The sequence below is a fragment of the Momordica charantia genome (assembly GCF_013281855.1).
Source record: "Momordica charantia cultivar OHB3-1 chromosome 6 unlocalized genomic scaffold, Mcharantia_2.0 BLBB01000006.1, whole genome shotgun sequence".
NCBI lineage: Eukaryota > Viridiplantae > Streptophyta > Magnoliopsida > Cucurbitales > Cucurbitaceae > Momordica > Momordica charantia.
In genome coordinates this window covers 6,932,976-6,952,562 of record NW_028275164.1, presented here as the reverse complement: position 1 = coordinate 6,952,562, position 19,587 = coordinate 6,932,976, and the positions used below count along the sequence as shown (strand labels likewise).

Sequence of the window (19,587 nt, the reverse complement as noted above, 5' to 3'; positions counted from 1 at the left end):
TGTTTCTTGTTCCCATTTCCAATTTGCTCTAAAATATAAATAAAAACAATGTTTGATCATACTTGAATTTTTAGAGGTTGAAACCATGCAACACATGTTTTTCATTAAAAATAAAGAAACAAAAATAAGAAACAGGAACGTTACCAAACAAGCCTTGACCAAATATATTCTTTTTAAATTAGTCACATACTTTGTCAAATTCGAATGATAATCATTCAACCATAGAGTATTTGAGTTTGGGCATTGGGTCAATTTGTATTACAGAATGTCAACCTGACTATAATTCAATTTATTTAGGTATATAATATTTTCTATCAAAAGATTGTGAGTGAAATTTTTTTCTCTTTTCTTTCAAGTCTACAGGGTGGCTTTATAAATACATCTAAGTAGAGACTAAATGTATTTTTTTAACCTTAATAATATTACCATTTCAAGAAATAAATCGTGATTTAAAATTTTAAACATAATTGAAATTCATTAAAGTTTGGAAGTTTATAGAGAGAACATATTCTAATGTTAATTTAAGTTCAGGTGCCTTTTGAACTTCTTACTAGAATAAAAATAATTTCCCAGCGTTAATTAGAATTTTTCTTTCCCAAGTTTATCTATTTATTTTTTTGTAAAAAAGAAAAAAAAAAGTGGGATTGGTGATTAAAGCTTATTAGAATTAGATGCTTTGAATCATAAGAAGAAATTAATTAAAGTATGGAAATCATTAGTTGAGATTTTTATTTTCTGCTGCAAGTGGATAAAGCATCCGAACATAATTTCAATGGTGATAGTTCCCTTTCCAATTGTAGAACGAAAAAAAAAACCTGGAAATTGAAACTAGGGTTTTCAAGAACCAGAATCCAATCGGTACTTCCATGGCATAAATCACGATAAATTTTCGAAGTAGCAGTAGTTTTCGATTCTTACTCCGAAACTGCCATTTTCAAATTTCAAACACAGAACCCATCGGCAGAGAATGTAGAAGTTCGATAAGAATCGCGATAATGGATCCTACTCTGCTCCTCCGGGCTCCGCCGAACTGCTACAGCATCGACTGTCGAATTTCTTCGACATGGCTGCATTGCCAGAGATCGAGGACAGGGAATTTTCCAGTACAAACGTGTTTCAGGAAGTTTGCACCGGCGAGAAGACAGGATCCCATCAGAGATATCCAGAACGTATGTCTTCTCTTTACCTTCCCCACCACCCCTCGCGTTAGCGTAAAGTGAAATTGGATTTGACCTCGGGTTTGGAGCCTGAACTTGAACCTCCAATCGTCTCCAATGTTTGCCTAATCGATTCGTCTCTGCCCCACTACCCTTTTGCCGTGTTTGGGAAAGACCAAGAATCGTTGGATATGTCTCTTCATCGTGTTTCGATTCCGTATGACGACGATCCGAGTAACAGTAGAGTAGACCCCCCCGTCGCCAGATTGAAAGAGAGGCCCATGTTGTTCTGTTCATGTGATTCTCCAAGACCTGATGGGCCAGACATTGGTGGTTTTCATGACGACTTGATATTAGGCCCGCGTTCGCCTTAAGCCCGGTGGTCACACTCACACCAACTGTTTGTAGAAATGTCAGGTATTGTATTTTCTTTTCCTTTCTTGTCCCATTTGTTCAAGTAGTCGGCTGGGAGTTGGAACGTTATTTTTTCAATGTATACTATTCAGTGTTTACATTACATTATTCTGTAGTTTCCTGTTTGTCTTAGCTCGAGATGCCGATTCGTCATATGATCTATGGCATCCGACGCAACAGCCTTCTCCATTTCCTAGGCATTTCTCCTCCACGTGCGTTCTGAGCTTACCTACTTCCCCATTTTGCTTCTCTGCTGTGCTGACTGCTACACACCATCCTTGAACACCCAAAACAGCTAAGACAAAGACACAGCAACTTACATACTTATAGTCATTTCTCCTTACTCTATTAAGGCTATAGAATGAGCAAACTCCAAAATCTCACTTGGAGAAAACCCAGGCGCCTATACTTTGAAAATTAGTCTCCTACCGGCTTTGTCACGCCAGGGCACAGGCTTTTCTTGCAGCCGTCTTTACATTATTAATGGAAAGCTGAGTTTTTTTAAAAAATATTTTGACCCCTTTTCTCACTCTCTCTCATAGAAGAATGCTACTGCCTCGAGTAGAGAAAAGGCTCGTTTTTTCACTCAAAGCCTGTGACAATAATGACTCTCTTTCTGGCCTCATTATCACTTGCATCATTAAAAACCCTGCAACCCACAACTTGATACATACATTTATGTGCTGCAGTTTTACTTGCAGAGCGGCCTTCTTTTTGTGGGCTGTAATTATCTTTGTCAGCCTTTCTTATTACTGCTCTGTCACTACCCATATGTAAGAGCATTCATACCAACATCAATTGCCGCTTTAGTTTGTCACTTGCTTTTACAGTTACTACTTTTTTCCATTCTCTGCTTCTCCCCGACTCACTAATATTTCTGCTGCTACCCTGCTATTGCCATTCTTTGTTGTTTTCTTTCTCATCTGTGCTCTGACCTTTGGTGATTGGCAACTGGGTTTCTATCAGTGTCGGGTGGCCTGAGAAGTGACTCAAGCAATGGCTACTCGGTCGGTTTACTCTTCCTCAGTGCCTTCTCTACCGCCCCCGAGTCCCAAGTCTCCGCCCGAGTACCCGGATTTGTATGGGAAGCGTCGTGAGATAGCCAAGATTCAGACGCTTGAAAGAGAAATTGGTTTCCTTGAGGTTAGTTCGAATTTGAATTGATTGTCACTGTCGCCGTCTTCTTCTTCTCCTCCCCCTCCTCCTCCTTCGTCCATCTTTTTCTAGTCCTTTGAAGTTCAATGGCATAGTGACGTCGAGAAGTTGTAGTTCAATTGCAAGCATTTCTCCCTTTGATATTAGCTTAGCTTTGCTACTTAGCAGATTATTGAAGCTCTACATGCAGATCCATTGTTTGATTTGGGGAGCTAGTTTCTCCTTACAGTTAAACAGATTTGATTTGCTCAAAAACTTCCCTTTCATATCATGAAGTTTCTCCTAAAACTTCTTTTTAACTTCTGGAAAAACACCGCCTGGGGAGTCTGGGGCGGGGAAAATTTAAGAAAAATGGTTGGCTCCTAAACTTCCTGGGCTGCCGCTTCCCCAGAGAAAGGGGAATGAAAAAGAAGAAAGAACTGAATTTCTATCCCTTTTTCCAAAATCCGTGAAATTTGAAAATTAGTGGACTCGATGTCTTCTTGCTTTCATTTTCCAGATAATTCATATTTCTTCAGAACTACTTGCGAAAATTTCTCCTCTTTCTAGTTATGGGATCGTTTGGCTGGACAAATGCCACATCTCACATCATAAATTGAAATACAAGTACCATGTTCTCAGATGCGTGAGATGAAACTTACTCTATCACACATGTCAGGAGGCATAGTTTTCAGTTTTAAATTAATTACCATGTCTGCTTTTTATTAAGTTCAGTGTTTTCCTGAAACAGGAAGAACTAAAATCTGTTCAAAGTCTTCAACCCGTCTCAATATGCTGCAAAGAGTATGTTTCTTTTTAATTAATTTCATCATCTTTTAATTTATTAAAGTTCTGAGGTCTTTCTTCTGTTAACTGTACATATTCAATTGGGAAATTTATCCATCCACTTTTTGCTTCTGCTGTTGATTAACATCACACTTTTGCAGGATAAGTGACTTTGTAATGGCCAGCTCAGATCCATTGACACCTACGTAAGGGTTCATTTTTAGTTAAACTAATCTGCAGAAATTTAAGGCCGTACTGATTATGATCCACGTCCATTTTATTTTTCGAGCAGATGTAGGACAAAACGTGAGCGATGTCGCTTCTGGAAATGGTTATGGTTAGAACTTTCAACATATGAATTCTGATTCTCAGCTTGTCACTGAGAATGTTTTTGTGCATAACATTTGTGACGATTGTCATGCAGCGGATTTCCTTGCTTTAACTTGTCGTCACTGTGCTGCTGCTCCTGCGCTGGGTGCTCTGTCTACCTAGAGATGCCTCGCTGCTGTGATTGCAAACAATGTAACTTCCAATCGTGTATAAGCTGTTGTAGCGTGCCAAAGTGTAGTTTTTTCTCTTGTCCCTCTTCCTCCTGCTGTAGGAACATCTCGTGCCGTAGATTGTGTTGCGTTTTATCATTACCATCAATGTCATGCCCCAATCGTTGCTGCTGCTGCGAATGCAAATGCAGCTGTAAGTGCTCTTTTCCAAAATGTCCACAGGTACCTTCTTGTTGCCTCTGTACAAAGACCTGTTGTAATCCCTGCTCTGCATGTCGTTGCTTTTAGTTACCAACACTATTCCATGAAAGTTATTATGATCTTCTACTACTAATGTAAATTATTATGATTATTTACATTTTATTATTAATTTTTTTTTCCAAATTTACAAGTGGGAATACGGTTGGTATGACTTCTACATTATTTAAGACAAGATTTTGAGTTGTTTAATCAGGGTCCTACTGCTTGATCATTGATGCAAATCATTAGAATTGGTTGGCCACAATTTGTCTATATGGTTATGGACTTGTCTTATCACGAGTTACTCTTTTGTAAAAATATCCTCCTGTTTGTTTAGACTCTGAATTAGTAAATCCTACTAGCGGAGGCATATGGATATAATCTGCAGCAAGTAGCATGGCCCCAGATGCTTCCGCATCAACAGTGGAAAGGTACCATACTTTTACGTTCATCATCTAATGCTCTAGTACTCAACATGACCCGGTACATGATTATGTTCTTAATCTGTACTTGTTTTTCAAAGTGAATTAGACATTGACAAAATATTTGGATAGACTTAAATAGAGGAGGTCTGTTCATCACTCTGCTTTGTCTAGTTTTGTGGGGGTGGGGGGGAGACAGATGAGAAGTTTGGTTGTCAAATATTCTAAGTACACACTTCACTGGCCTTCATGTTTGCAAATTTTCTTAACGGACCCAACAGTAACATTAATTTCAAGATGACTAAGAAAAGAAAAGCCAAACTAAAGCATGTTGTGCCATTACATTAGTTTTAACTCTCCCTGGACATCCCAACTTCGTAAATTGATCAGTTTCAGACTCTTCTACTACCTATTGAGGTGGCTTTTCAATGGCAAACCAAACCAAACCAAACCAAACGCTGAATTTTTCCATGCTTTGATTGATGACCATTTCTTCTGGCTTATTGTGGATCATCAACCTCTTGCTGATTTCTTCTGGAGCAAATTGGAGGAATGGAAAAACCAGTAACAAATGGAAAACGCCCTATACAAAAACAACAATCACAACCTCGTCCAGGCGAATGCCACCGGGCTTCTGACTTGGTGTTGGTCGTTGCTCCATGCAATCGATCCAAACCCGAATCTCGTGGTTTGAGCTGCATTGCTGCTTGCCACGAATGTAACAGTATATCTCTTCCTCTCCCCAACTTTAGTGAATGCAAGCTTTGTAGGTTTCACCACCACCTTCACAACTGAAGGTGCAGTTGTAGCCACTTCGTAAACCGAGCCTGCAGCCCCTACATTTGTGACTATTCGAGTGTATCGAACAACCCTCTTGCTCCCAAACACAACTGAAAACGACGGGTAGTTGAGTTGTCCTGGGTCAGCAAACTTTCTGGAGCAGGTTATGTTCGGGCGCTTCACGATAGCCTGAACATGGTCAATACCATAGTCCAAAGAGCACAAAAAGGCAATGTAATCCTCGGTCGAGATATCGTACAGGAGACCGGGGGATAGGGCCTTGTGGGGATCAACATGGCCAGCTCCATGAGCCCACGGATTGGAAAATGCCCCTCCGGCAGCGTCCCGGAGAGATGAGTTGGTGTTGTCCTGCGTGTATGCAGTGGTCATCAACGCAGATTTGATAGCACTAGGACTCCATTGCGGATGAGCTGCCTTCAGCAATGCCGCCAGCCCACTTATATGAGGGCAGGACATGGATGTTCCTACATTTTTCAAGCACAAAGGACACTTTAGCAGAAGATTCTAACATTATTTGCCTAGAAAACCGAATCAAAGCTTTCAGAAAAGTTAAAAGGGCAAGTCATAAATTTGAAATCTTGAAAGCGCCAGGACAGCCGTTGGATGACAGAAAAGGGAAAGAAAAAGGCAGCCTTTGAAGACAAACAACATACCTGACATAATATTGAACTGGGTTTTCCTCTTGTCGCTGTCCAATCCAGTAGGCCCAATGGACTCAGACCAGGCGGCCAAAATGTTAACGCCAGGCCCAATAACGTCTGGCTTCAGGATTTGGGGCGTTACCAAGTTGGGTCCTCTGGAACTGAAGGCTGCCACCACTGGAGATGGCCGCACATTCAAAACCGTCCCACCAAAGCTCAGCACCGCCGTCGGCTTTGTAACTGACTTCACATACTGCCGGATCAAGTCGCCGGTTTTTCTCCCCACCGCGACGGCCGGCAGCAAGTGGCTGTCCGCCACCAATTCCTCCCCACTTGCGGCGGTGTTCGCCAGAATCATCCCTATGCCACCTGCATCCCGCACCACCCCTCCCTTCTCTACTCTGGCATTGATTCCTCTGTCGCAGATCACCACCTTCCCCCGGACCACCGCCGGCTCCAGAGATCCGGGCAAGCACATGTTACTGGATGTATTGCTTCCTTTGTCATACACCAACTCCACTGGCTTATTCCCCATCCCTTGGCCGCTGTAGAGCGACACTCCGGTGAACCGTTTGCCGTTTCCCAATTGGACATAAGCCGGAAAGTCCCGGTCGAGAGTTCCGGCTCCGACCGTCATGATCCACGGCGCCACATTGGCCAGGGAAGCCCTGTTTGGCCCACTGTTCCCGGCCGAGCACGAAACGAAAACCCCCTTCTCCATGGCCGCAAATGCCCCAATTGCGATGGTATCACGGTAGTACGGCGCCGAGCCACCGCCTAAGGAGAGCGAGAGCACATCGACGCCGTCTGATATCGCCCGATCCATACCCGCTAAAATGTCAGATCCAAAGCAACCAGTGGGCCAACAGGTCTTGTAAGCGGCAACTCGCGCTTGAGGAGCCATCCCACGGGCAATGCCTCTGGCATACCCGAGTAAGCTCGCGTTAGCCACGTGTGAGCCAGCGGCCGTGCTCGCCGTGTGCGTGCCGTGCCCGTCCTGGTCTCGAGGCGACTGATTCTCTCTGGGTTTTCTGAAGTATCCACCACCGGAGGCCATCTGATAACCTTTGGAGAAGCTACGAGCTCCGATTAATTTCTTGTTGCATAGCGAAGGGCTGAAATCGGGTCCCGATTCGCATTCTCCGCGCCACCGTGATGGGATCTCCGGCATACCGGTGTCATCGAAGCTCTTCGATTCCGGCCAAATCCCAGTGTCGAGGACCCCAATGATGACATCGTGGGAGGCCTGGTCAAGATCCTGAGTGTTGTGACCTTCCCATAAGCCGAAATCGGAGTCAAGGCCGAGGAACCCCGGAGTGCGAGTGGTGTGGAGGTTGTAAACAGTGTCTTCATAGACACCCAGAACTGAATCGGATTGGCGGAGCAATTCGGCTTCTTCTGGATCTAAAGAAGCTGCGAAGCCATGGTAGGCGGCGGTGTAGGTGTAGAGAAGGGAATCGGAGGTGGTGGAGGAGGAGAGAGATTGAAGATTGGCAGAGTACCAGTCATGGTGGGTGAGGTAATCAGAAGGCAGAGCATGATGTTTCATGCGAACAATGTAGGTTCTCTTGGCATCGACGAAGACACAAGGAAGAAGAAGAAGAAGGGAAGCGATGAGTAATCGATCTATGGCCCCCATAGGAGAGGAAGTAAGAGTAGAGCAATATATCTTACTAATAGCAGAGCATATAAGCAGAGGAGAGGATGAGAGGGAATGGCGAAACACAGCCCAAAAGAAAGCTGACTGTCAAAAAAGGAGGGGGTTAGAGAAGGACAGTGCAAGGACCAGTGTTGGGTTTATATAGCAAGGTGAAGTTCAAAACAAGGCTTCCATTTCCCTTTTATTACATAAAATACCACCCCCCATCAAACCAAGTTGCTTAATTTTCAGTCCACAGGGTTGAAGCAGACCACCCCATAATTTCTTTGAACTTTTCTGCCCCCAAAATGGCAACTTTTTCGGCTTTCGGTTTGCAGGGCCGAGTAGCCATGAGTAAGATGGTAAAAAAAAAAAGTGGTCATTTTGGAAGGTGATGCCTATTGCCTACAACTACTCTATAGTTTTATGCCTTAATGCTTTTTTTTTTTTCCCTTGTTTCTATCTTCAAAACACTTCAAAACGGAGTAAGTGGGTGGGAATCCAGAAAAAGAAGCCCATAAAATGTGCTCTTTCCTCACGGGTTTAGCTTCTTTTGAACTACCCGTGATAGGGGATTTTGTATTGTACCGTAGTCGACAGTTTTTGGAAACTGATATAGACGACTTGCACTACTGCGAGACCGAGTCTCTGAGATCATATTTGTAAATTTGTCTTTCGTTCATATGAATGAATGGCTACAAATCACAACCCACTGAGAAAAGAAAGGAAAATTTTGCATTGTATAGAGTACAATCAACAAATTATGCCAATATGAAAGAAATACTTGGATCTTTTTTAGTATAAGTTAAATATGGTGCCTTTCCTTTTTCTCCTCCTTCTGGCTTCTATTCTTTTTCTTTTCTTTAATTTTTGTTTTCCCATATCATGACAAACACCCCCCAGCTGGAAAACGCGTCAGGTTGCCATATAAAGAAAACCCTGCTCGTTTTTTTTTTTTCAAATGGGAGTGGCAGTGGCTGCAATTACTGACTATGGAAGTTGCACACCAACTGTTCGACAAAATGCCTATGAGCCGAGAAAGAGGACATTGTGGTGGCATTTTGGGGAAGTGATAAGAGGGTTGTTTGGGGAAAAGGAAAAAGAGAAGGACACAGCAGTCAATGAAATAACGCAGATAGATGCATTGGAGAAAGTGCCAAAATGGCCTCTTTTTACCCTTTTTTTTAATTCTCTCTCAGAAGAAAAGGAGATAAGAGGGCGGGACAACCCACACACAGCACAACCCAACACACACCATTTGCGTAAGGTAACGGCTAGAAATCAAGTTTTTTGACTGGAAACCTGGACATGGCCGTTGGGCGAATGCGATGGGACTTGCATAATATTCAACACATGCCCAGCTGGCCGTAGATTGCTGTGTTCAGTTCAGAATCAGATCCACACTCCTCCCAATAACCCCAAAACACAAACCCCTCTTCAACTACTTACCCAAATCCTCATAATTTACCCCCAAATCATCACTAATTTCAATCATTTGCCTTTGTGTTAGATGATGAGAGTGGGGTGGCTCCACCACTCAATCTCACCGTGGATGGTGGCGCCGATTGAGCCACCACCTCTAACATCAATTTCTCTCTCTCTCTATGGGAAGAAAAGTGCACGCTTAGGGAATGGAATCATGGGGGTCTAAAGGAATATGGACAGAGAGTTAACAGTGGAGAAGCATAATTTAATTCAGGCCACGCCTTCTGTGGCCAATTCTTTTGTTTATTGCTGTTGAGTCACCGACTTGGGATTGGGATCTGTGTGGCCTGTGGGAGAGCAGATTACTTTAATGTTATTTATATCCCAATTCCCAATTCCCGATGCCAAAGATTAGTATAATCTTTGTGCATTTTCCAAGCCAAGTTTCTTCTGGTCGGACCCTTTTCTTCGTCCTTCCTCAAAGACTCAAACTTGTTGATTTTTTTACTGATCTGTTTGTCATTAATGTTTGAGTCTGCATCTTTGACTTCCGAGTTTGGAGTAGAGGATGAGGAACTCTTTGGATTGAGTTGGATTTCTCTTCTTGGCCTTATAATTACTTCTTCTGTGTGCTGGCATTTTCACACTATTCTTTATCATTATCATAGGCCCATTTTGCTGTCCTTTATCATAACATGTGCCATTATGTTGTAAACTTCATATTTAAGTAATCATAATCAGTTGGGATATTTTAAATTGTTTGTTTATTTTGCAAATCATGTCTTTATTTTGATCATGGATTAGGAGCCTATATTAAATATTTGAGTTTTGTTTGGTAAGTTTTTCTTTTTAGTTAAATTATGTCTTAACCAGTCAATCTATACTCAAAATTGGCATTAGTTATTCAAGTTATGGTTATAGCTTATTTGTTGGTCTCGTAGGCTATTACACTTTCGAATCCCACCTTTTATTCTACACTTATTATACAAACTCAAGCTTCCAACTTTTATATACTAAAACTATGACTCAAATATTCCTTAATGAAATTGATAAAAGTTGGTCTAATCTTCCCGTCTCATGCGTACTGATTTCATTTAAATGATTTGACAAATTAGTATGATTGATAGATCCCAAAATCATAGAGTGCTCAAAACTATTTCTAAACATTTCGTCCTTGCTCAAATTAGGATCATTGAGACAATGAGAGGAGAGGAAGTTTCCAAGGCAAGTTGAGATGGATGGTCCATGACTTGTAAAATAGTGCAACTTAAAAGAGGTTAATAGAGAGAGAAGAAAAGATCCATATCTAATTATCTATACATATGGAAAAGTATGAGAAGAATAATGAATACACAAAAAGTAAGATCCATGTTCCACTTAATATTTGTGGCTAAAAAGTAGGATTGAAAAAGATCAGAAGAAGCATGTGCAGAAAAAACCCTTTTTGGCCAAATTGAAATCAAGCTTAGTGGAGCCTTTTAATTTAGTAGTGAATTGGTGAAGATGAAGCCAGCATTAGAGCACCCAAAAACGCAGGGTTTTATACTGTGGAGGCTTATGTGTGAGTGTTTAAGTGGAGCCTTACCAACCAACCCTATATAATTGAGGGAACAAAGTCGCAACAACACACCTCAATTTCATTCTATCTTTTGCCTTTGTCGTCCTTTATGAGTTAGCACTTTATACGCCCTGCGTTGGTGGCAGATTCGAAAATTTATGTTGGATATAAATTCACGAGGTATTTTTGTGATTTCTTTCTTCGTTAAATGGTGTACCCTTTCCCACTATATTTCGACGGTCTCCTCCAATAATTTATCTCATTTACAATAGTTTCATTCGTAGCAATAATTGTTCATTGGGTTGTGTGACTAGTGAGGTATGCCAATCATCATCCTTCTATGTTTCAAAGATACCTTTAAATATTTATATGGTTTTTATTTTTTTGCTCAATTTTATTGTTGTCTTAAATGGAATCAATCATTTCTTGAGGGGTTAGTCATACTCCGTTAGTCACTTGAAAAATCGTGTAGCATAACCACATCATAATTTTTGGTTTAGTCACACTATAGTAACATCAATGAGTTATTTTTACATGAATTCTTAACCTTGCTTATTATCTCTTCACTCGTATGCTTCTCTTAAAAAATGTCCTAAATAATACTATCCAACGTGGAATCGTTTCGAGCAAAAGCATACTTAACCAAAAGCAAAGTGTTTGAGCTAGATTTCTTTGAAAGTATCAAAATCCCAATTGAATTTTAAGTGTTGGGTTTTGGTAAAATATTAGAGGAGTGAATTGTCCCGCATCGAAAAAAGTACAAGAGAGAGTGTGCTCAAAGTGCTATAAAATGAGTCAATGACTTCGAGTTTTATTCATCCAAATTGAAATACTTTAGGCCTGATATACTAGTTTTAATTAACTTAGCGATATTGTGTTTTGTATAATTAGAATCGGGGAGAAAAATCATAGTGACTTTTCCTTAATGGGTCGTGATTTTTTCTCTTAGATTCGAAGTTTCTACGTTAAATCTTGTGTCTTCCTATTTCGTTGCTTTCTTTAAATTTCTCAACTATTTTCTGTTCGGTGGTGTAGGCGAATTTTTTCTCATCACTAAGTTCATATGATGAGAGAGAAAAATGGAAAGGTTCGAACTAGATTTGTTTGAATGTACAAAAGTCCCAATTGAATTCTAAGTTGATATAATGAGAGAAAAAGGGAAATGGGGTGGTTTGGGAGGGAAGCACTGTGGATGAATAGTTGTATCCAACACCAACAGTGGAAACATTAGAGGGAGAGCAGCAATAATATGCCACTGCCACCATTTTTCTCTCTATTGTGTGTTCACATGACAAGAGAGGACCAAATTTGTGCATCTTTGTTTTTTTTCCTTTAACCTATTCTCCTCGTCGATTTACCACAAAACCGTCATCAAACGAGCATTTCGGTATGAGTTTGAATGCTTGAACATTTGAGTTTATATAATATATATGTCGAATGATGCAAAACTAGAGTTTTAGAAAGTTAACCACCATAGGTGGATTGGTCCAAAAGAGCTAGGATTAATTAAGAGGAAATAGGTTCAAATTCTATAATAGTCACCTATCTTAGAAGAGAGGAGAGTGTTCAAGAGGAAAAGATAAACTTTTTAAGAGTAAGAAAGTCCTTTTAGAGAGAAAAAAACACTTCTTTTTAGGGAAAATAGTTTGGCAAAAGAAAGAGATTTTTTAGACGGTGAGTGAGTTATTCTCATTTTTGTATGCGAAACTTTAAGTTTTAACAAAAATAAATGACCAACATGAGCATAAGTGAGCAGTAATTAACATGTATTTCTTCCTTCAAGGTTGGAGATTCGATTTCCCATATCGTCAAATTATTGTAGTAAGAAAAAAAAAACAATATAATAAACGTACTTCATTTCTACATATACGCAAACTTGCGGGCGCTGTTTCAACTTTTGGTTATGGAATAACATATGTTTTAGGGAGAATTTAACACAAATTAGTGAGATAATTTAACCTCTAAAAAACGAAAATATTTAAAATTTGTAAGTAGGAAAAATGGATGGAGCAATAATTAGAAGTGATGGCGTTCAATTAGTGGAAAACCTATGTGATTGAGAACTATTATGAGATGGTTGATTTTTACATGTTTGTGAAAGCAAATTATGAATGAGGATTATTACATGCAGCAAATAAAGTCCAACGTGGCTCAACTAGTTCTGGTACTATCTTCGATCAAATTATATTTCAAACTTGAAAATTAGGAGGAGAAACTGCAGAAATAATTAAAATAAATAAGACGTTTAAAAAAATGAAATGTATAACATATTGTACAAATTATTAAATAAAGATTTTTTTTAAGATCCCAAATAATATTTTAGACAAATATACCATATATACATGCTTAATTTTAGAGATTTGAAACCACTAAAATTAACAAAAACAGAGTATCAATTATAACTAATCAAATAATGAAGTTCAAACCACTAAAATCTAATTTAAAAATTATACTTTGTATCTTGAAATCAAAGTTTGAAAGTAGATAAATAAAAAAATTGATAAATTTTGTCGATGTAGATTCTTAAATTTAATAGTTTTTTCTAAACTTTAAATTTAAAATTTCTATGTGGAAGACAGTATATATGATTATTGGGTCCATAACCTTGTCATTTGAAAACTTTTTTATTCTTCCTTCCCATGCTGCTTTTTTCACGACAACTCTTTGTGATACAGAAAGCAACTCCCATAAAAAGTATTTGAATTTGTCTTTGGCGTCAATTTTGTGGGCTATATACATTTGTGAATAATAATGTTTGGTAAATATATACATATATCAAAATTATAAAGTATCAATGAACGTATATATGATACTTAGCGATTGTTCTCTTAAATGTGGAAAAAGTTGGTTTGTTCAAATTCTAGCTTCTCCGTCTCCGACCGCCCGCCCATTATTGTTTCCGTCTGTTTATCCTGAGGTTTCTTTTTTGTCGCTGACCGTCCATCGACCATGCGAGCCCTCCGTTTATCCCGACCATTGTCTAGTTGCCGACCGAAAGGTTTGTAAGTTATTTACTTTGTTTGTTAATTGTAGAGGGATATAGTCGTATATACTTTATAGTCAAATATAGGTTATATCTCCAAATGTATGTTATAATGACTATAGTTTATATCACTATTGTTAAGTGTATGTTGCTTAAGTTTATGAGATATAGTTTATATTTCCATATAAATGAAAAGATAGTTGGATATAGTTTATATTTCTATATAAATATATATGTCGTCTATGTTATGATGACTATATTATTGAAATTTAACAAAAAATTGTAATGAAAAGAAAAAATATTTTGTAATAAATTTCATTATTTAGTAGAATATATTAAGGAGTAAATTTTGGGATTATGGGAATAATTGAATTTTTTGTAATAAATTTCATTCTAAGGAGTACAAAATCAAATTTGATATTTAATGTTTTATATTTAAATAGAAGATTAATTATAATAAATATAAATACCATAAATGAGGATAAATTTGATATTTGAAAAAGGTTCTAAGTTCAGAAATTTAAGACTATTGGTCATGAAAATAAATTTCCAAAATAGTTATAAGACATTATTTCTAAATATTAATGACACAGAGAAGGCCCAAAAACAAGAGGCTTGTGACACAAAGCCCAAACAAGATTCTTAACCTCCTCTCCTTCCAAGTCGTTCTGTTTTCAACACAAGCAACGATTCCCTCTTTTCTTCTACTCGCCGGAATTTCCCCTCTCTCCCCTCCGCTGACCGGAGAACGGACGCTCTCTGATCTTCGTTTCCGCCATGGCTACGTTGGATTCCGATGTGTCAATGGTTCCCGCTGGTGAGGCTTCGAGTAGTGCTGGCCCTTTATCTTCCAAGAAGTCTAAGCGATTCGAAATCAAGAAGTGGAATGCTGTCGCGCTCTGGGCTTGGGGTACTTTCAAACCCTAATTTTAACTCTTCCGATTTCTAGTAAATATTCGCCGCTTTTGGGTTTCTTGTCGTGATCTTGACGTAATTACGATTTCCTGGTGCAGATATCGTGGTCGATAATTGTGCAATCTGTAGGAATCACATAATGGATCTCTGTAAGTTCAAGAAATTTCGGAGTTTGAAAGTATTCTTTAATTCCAGATGCGGGTTTTTTATGATAATTTGATGCTTCTCACTGTGCGACTCTACGATTGGTTTGGTGGTGTCTAGGCATTGAATGTCAGGCAAATCAGGCGAGCGCCACTAGTGAGGAATGTACTGTCGCCTGGGGTATGCTATTACGCCTCTCTTTTGAAACCCTAATTTTGGTTTTAATTTCCTTGTTCTAGACGGTCAGGGAGCTGTGTCTGCTATATTATCTTTCTTGTGAAATCTGACCATTTATCTTTGGATTTTTGTGCACTTTGCAATTACAGCAGCTTTGACAAGTCTCAGGACTGAAAAATCATCTTTAGCTACTAATTTTTCTTAGTTAAACAGCCCTGTTAGCCACCTTTTAATACAAAAAAAATCTTTGATGTCTCTCGAGTTCAAGCCCTGCACCTGGTTGCGGGTGTCCCAGGGTAAAAAGCTAAAGTTATCGATTCCAGGTTATATAAAAAGCATCTCAGTTAAACTTCCAAACGATACTGGTTGTCTTGTTGAATGGACCCTGCTTTTCTTTTTTTCGTGTGGTTAATGGAAGCTATTTCAAACTTTTACAAGTTTGATATCAATCTAGATTTTCATTGGTGATTTGTCTGTAGATCTCTTGTGTTATTGTTGTATCTTCTTTTGGGGGTCAGGCCTTTATCTGCCTCTTTGCTCTGGTTTTACTTGATTAAGATTCATGTTTGCAGGGGTATGCAACCATGCTTTTCACTTCCACTGCATTAGTCGTTGGTTGAAGACCCGCCAAGTCTGTCCATTGGGTATAATTTGTATTTTGCTTTTAGTGTTTCTAATTCATTAAACTCTGCACATTCTTGATTGAAATTTTTGTTATTATTTTTCAGATAACAGTGAATGGGAGTTCCAGAAGTATGGACATTAGGACCTTCATACCGTCGCAATTTCGAAGGTCAAGCAATGCTACAGAAAATGTTTATTGGTCGGAAGTTCGAACCTCTTATGTCCATTCCCAAAATCCTTTTGAGGTTTGTTGTATGCATTTTTATAAATTTTACATCAGAAGTAGATGAAGATCAATACTTTAATTCCTTCACCATGTGAATCTTAGACTCATCACTTCAAGTTCATGTATTGAGCTTTCCTCTCCGTATGTTTTGGGTTTGAATCAGAAAGCCAATTCTCTTCTTTATTATTGTAATGATTGTTGCTTAATATGATGATGAAAGTTCATCGTGTCTTTCATTTTCTACTGTGGGTATATTTAAAAATTGCTTCGAAATGGCAGTGTTGATGTTTCTCCCAGCTGTTAGATGGTAATATCCCAGGGTCAATCAACATTCGAGGTTTATTAATGCCAATAGGAAATGTCATTATATATTTATTGCCGTAATTGTAAATATAATATTTTTTCTAAACAAAGTGATTCCAATTATAGTAATTTTCAAGTTCTATTTGGTCCCTAAGGGACAGTTTGGTTCCCAACCTCTAAAAAAATTGTTCTAAATGGTCTCTAAAATTATTTGTCCGCTAGTTAACTAACGAACAAAAGAATGAGGTGGCATAATTGAGTTGTAAAATGTTAAATAATGTGGCAATATTAAATAATTATTATCATTATTATTTTTTTTTTTCTCTCTTCCCCTCACTCTTCCCTTCTCTTCCCTTCTCTTTTCTCTTCTCCAATTCTCTCAGTTGCGTCCAAGGTTTTCTCACATCAACGCCAACAGGGTAGAATACTCGAGAGAAAAAAAAGAAATTCAATTCTTGCAATTTAAACTTCCCACTGAACTACTGGACCTAATCTTCACTTTCCAATCCCCACCCCTCATTTCCTCCCCATAGATCTTTTTGTCTATGTGTCGCCGTGCTCGGTTTCTGTCGGATTCTTAAACCTAGGTACTAATCCACATCCTTTGATCAATGTGCTTCCAGAATTCAGCATTTGAAGAGAAATTAGAATGTGTTGTTGCTTTGTTTTAGTGGGGTTTTCTAATGGATTGATGATGGGCGGCTTTTGGTGATTTTACAGATTTGGCTGAGGTGGGTTTTCTCAAACCAATCTGAAATTTGCTACTTTTTCTTGTGCCTTGTGTGTTTGTTTGTATTTGGGTTTTTTTCTCTTTTTCTTTGAATGAGTTCTTCGAATCCTTTCTTTTTACTGCGTTGTTGGCATTGAAAATACTGGATGGAACGAGAGAGAGAATTAGAGAAGAAAGGAGGGGGAAGAGACCGAAGGAAAGTGAGGGAGAAGAGGAAAGATAAGAAAAATTTCATGAAAATAATATAAAATTATTTAATATTGTCACACATAATTTAAAATTTTATGTCATATCATTTTAACGACTAATCAATTCAAAATCTGTCATCCACTGATCCACAGAATGATTGCTCGGCTTCCTATTTTGACCATTTTTTTTTTCAATTGTTGTTAGAGTTGCTCAGTAAAAATACAAGAGCAATATTATTATTCTCTCCCTATCATGTGTAGGTTGGTCAGATTATGGAGTCAAATTGCTCCAAGTGCTCAAACAAGTCATGGATATCGGCTGCTCAAGTTTCGAAAAGACTTCACGCTTATATTTCCAAATGAATTAGTTTTAATTTGTGGTGTGGGAAATCGAATTGCTCTAACCATTGATCTTTTAAATAATAATAAGTATTTTGATAAATGATTAAGCTATTTATTCATAAATTATCGATAACGATTAATTTAATAACTTTGATTTTGGTGATAGAAAATTTTTGGTCATTCATTCTTAATCAAAATTCTGAGTATGCAAATAAAGCGGGTTGATAAAAAGATGGTCAAAGTCTAACTTGAGGAATCTATAGTCATAAATATTTGAGTCCGAGTATAATTTTTCTTTTAAGAATCCTTATCCATAAATATTTGGACTGGAGTAAAGAAATTACAGTTGTTTTGTTCGATAATTTTAAGGTAAAATTCAATTGATTTATAGTCATTCAATTGATAGGATTAGGGTATCAACTTCCGACCAAAGACAAAATTTGGCGTATTTTTCAAGGAGATAAAAAGAAATAATAGTACTTCAAGATGAATAAATGATTATTGTGAATTTTATCCAATCTTCATCTATTTAATGAAATTAATCTAATAAGATTATCCGTCCATCTGGATATAGCTCAACGAATTAAGACATTTATGTTCGATCAAAATGTTGTGAGAAATTTTGTGCTTAATGTAATATCTTCGATGGAGTGATAATCTAAGTTAAATTAGAGAATTACCAAATGCAAGAATTTCAAAAAGTTTAAGCTAGTATAAGAACGGAAAAGACAGTGTCTTTAATTTATATCGAGTCTTCTAATGTAATTACCTAGCTGTGAGTGTATTCTCTAAACAATCATAGCTGTACATTTTAATGAATAACAAAATGGTGATTAATTACAGTAAACTATATAAAGTTTTTAAATAAGTGTGTAAAACAAAATTGACTTTCTTTTTTCTAGAAGACCTAAATGTAAATGCATTTGAAATTTTCAAAAAACAAACTGTTCACACAAATTTGTCATCAAAAAGACAAAAATTGACCTTGACAAAATTGAGTTGAAGAACTTACCCCCAATTGCCTACTATATTTCAAAGATGGACCTACAAATTAAACTTTCATCAAATACATATTCAAAAGAAAATCTAAACTCTTATTGATGACCTGGAATTTTCAAGGGAATTACCAAAGTCAAAAGGGCCAAGAGATTGTTCACATTTTATAATTTTATTTGAGAGAATATATTATAAGGTTTATTATTGATTGAGACTCTTCAACTAAAAACCCAAAATTCCTCACAAAAAACCATATATGAAGGAATATTATAATTTTTTTTAATCAATTGGACAATTCCTTATCTATTATTTTTGACAATATATATTCAATTCGATGAATGTATCACATTTTAAGTCATGGAATTTTTTTTCCCACAAACAAACAATATGTGAAAACCTTATTAATAAGATAATTAATATTCTCATCACTCACCTTTGTCAAAAATTTTCTAGAAAACTTCATTTTATAAATGTTTAAAGAAAGGGTAAATTGTGAATTGATTTTTTTTTTTCCCATTTCGTCTCTAGTGCTACAATATTTGCAGAAAAAAATGTATGTATATATATATTTTGGGGATGAAATGATTTTTTTTTTTTTTTTGTTGCTTTGATGAATACTTCTTTAATTACTAATATAGTTAGGTGAAGAAAATGTATCATTAGACTTTAAACACGTGATAAACATCCTCCAAGATAATTTATGTTTAGATATGCATAGGAGAAAAATCACGAGGAGGAAGAAAATGTTGACTGAAGTTTTACCCTTTTTTTAAACATCGCGAGGCTTCAACTATTTTAGTTAGCGCTACAATACCTGCTCCTTCCAAGCAGTCGTGGATAATATTTACACAAAATTTTCTTTTGATATATTCTTTTATTTCACACGCTATTTTAAAGCGTTTAAGGGTAGTTGGTTTGTTGTTTTGCTATGATTTATTAAGTTTGAGTTTGTTAAGTCTGAGTTTGTCAAGTCTGTGTTTGGTTGGTGTAGGATCCGTGTAGGAAATAGGTTTATTAAGTTTGAATTTGTTAAGTCTGTGTGTTTGGTTGGTGTTAAGTTTATTTTATTAAACTTGTGTTTGATTGGTTGAGTTTTAATTTTCTTTTAAAAAATATAATTTATTAACTAATTATTTAACTTACATTTAAATTATTTGACTTTATTTTAAATAAGACAGTTTCTTATGAAATTAGGAAATAATATTTTAAGGATATATAAAATATTTTTAATACATTTGTTCA

General features: G+C 37.4%; 3 protein-coding genes across 5 annotated transcripts; 2 read left to right on the top strand and 1 right to left on the bottom strand.

Moving 5' to 3' along the window:
* Positions 1-611: 611 nt before the first annotated feature.
* Positions 612-4,813, top strand: LOC111016512 (guanine nucleotide-binding protein subunit gamma 3). Of its 3 annotated transcripts, none has more exons than XM_088124716.1 (7): positions 612-1,574; positions 1,705-2,344; positions 2,538-2,714; positions 3,457-3,509; positions 3,653-3,697; positions 3,784-3,828; positions 3,916-4,813. In XM_088124716.1, the coding sequence occupies exons 3-7, from the start codon at positions 2,568-2,570 to the stop codon at positions 4,277-4,279; spliced, it is 654 nt and encodes a 217-aa protein (XP_087980842.1). In that variant the 5' UTR covers positions 612-1,574; positions 1,705-2,344; positions 2,538-2,567; the 3' UTR covers positions 4,280-4,813. The 3 variants fall into 3 exon arrangements, with proteins under 3 accessions (XP_087980842.1, XP_022147637.1, XP_022147636.1); XM_022291945.2 differs by having other exon boundaries at positions 1,688-2,344; XM_022291944.2 differs by lacking the exon at positions 1,705-2,344 and having other exon boundaries at positions 615-1,574.
* A 47-nt stretch (positions 4,814-4,860) lies between these two features.
* On the bottom strand, positions 4,861-7,834 carry LOC111016514 (Subtilase family protein). Its single transcript, XM_022291947.2, has 2 exons — positions 6,108-7,834; positions 4,861-5,918 (listed from the first exon to the last, which is right to left on the bottom strand). The coding sequence occupies exons 1-2, from the start codon at positions 7,732-7,734 to the stop codon at positions 5,254-5,256; spliced, it is 2,292 nt and encodes a 763-aa protein (XP_022147639.2). The 5' UTR covers positions 7,735-7,834; the 3' UTR covers positions 4,861-5,253.
* Positions 7,835-14,350: 6,516 nt separating this feature from the next.
* Positions 14,351-16,027, top strand: LOC111016444 (RING-box protein 1a). The gene is made up of 5 exons (XM_022291848.2): positions 14,351-14,610; positions 14,714-14,764; positions 14,880-14,939; positions 15,509-15,580; positions 15,665-16,027. The coding sequence occupies exons 1-5, from the start codon at positions 14,478-14,480 to the stop codon at positions 15,700-15,702; spliced, it is 354 nt and encodes a 117-aa protein (XP_022147540.1). The 5' UTR covers positions 14,351-14,477; the 3' UTR covers positions 15,703-16,027.
* The last annotated feature ends 3,560 nt before the right edge of the window (positions 16,028-19,587 follow it).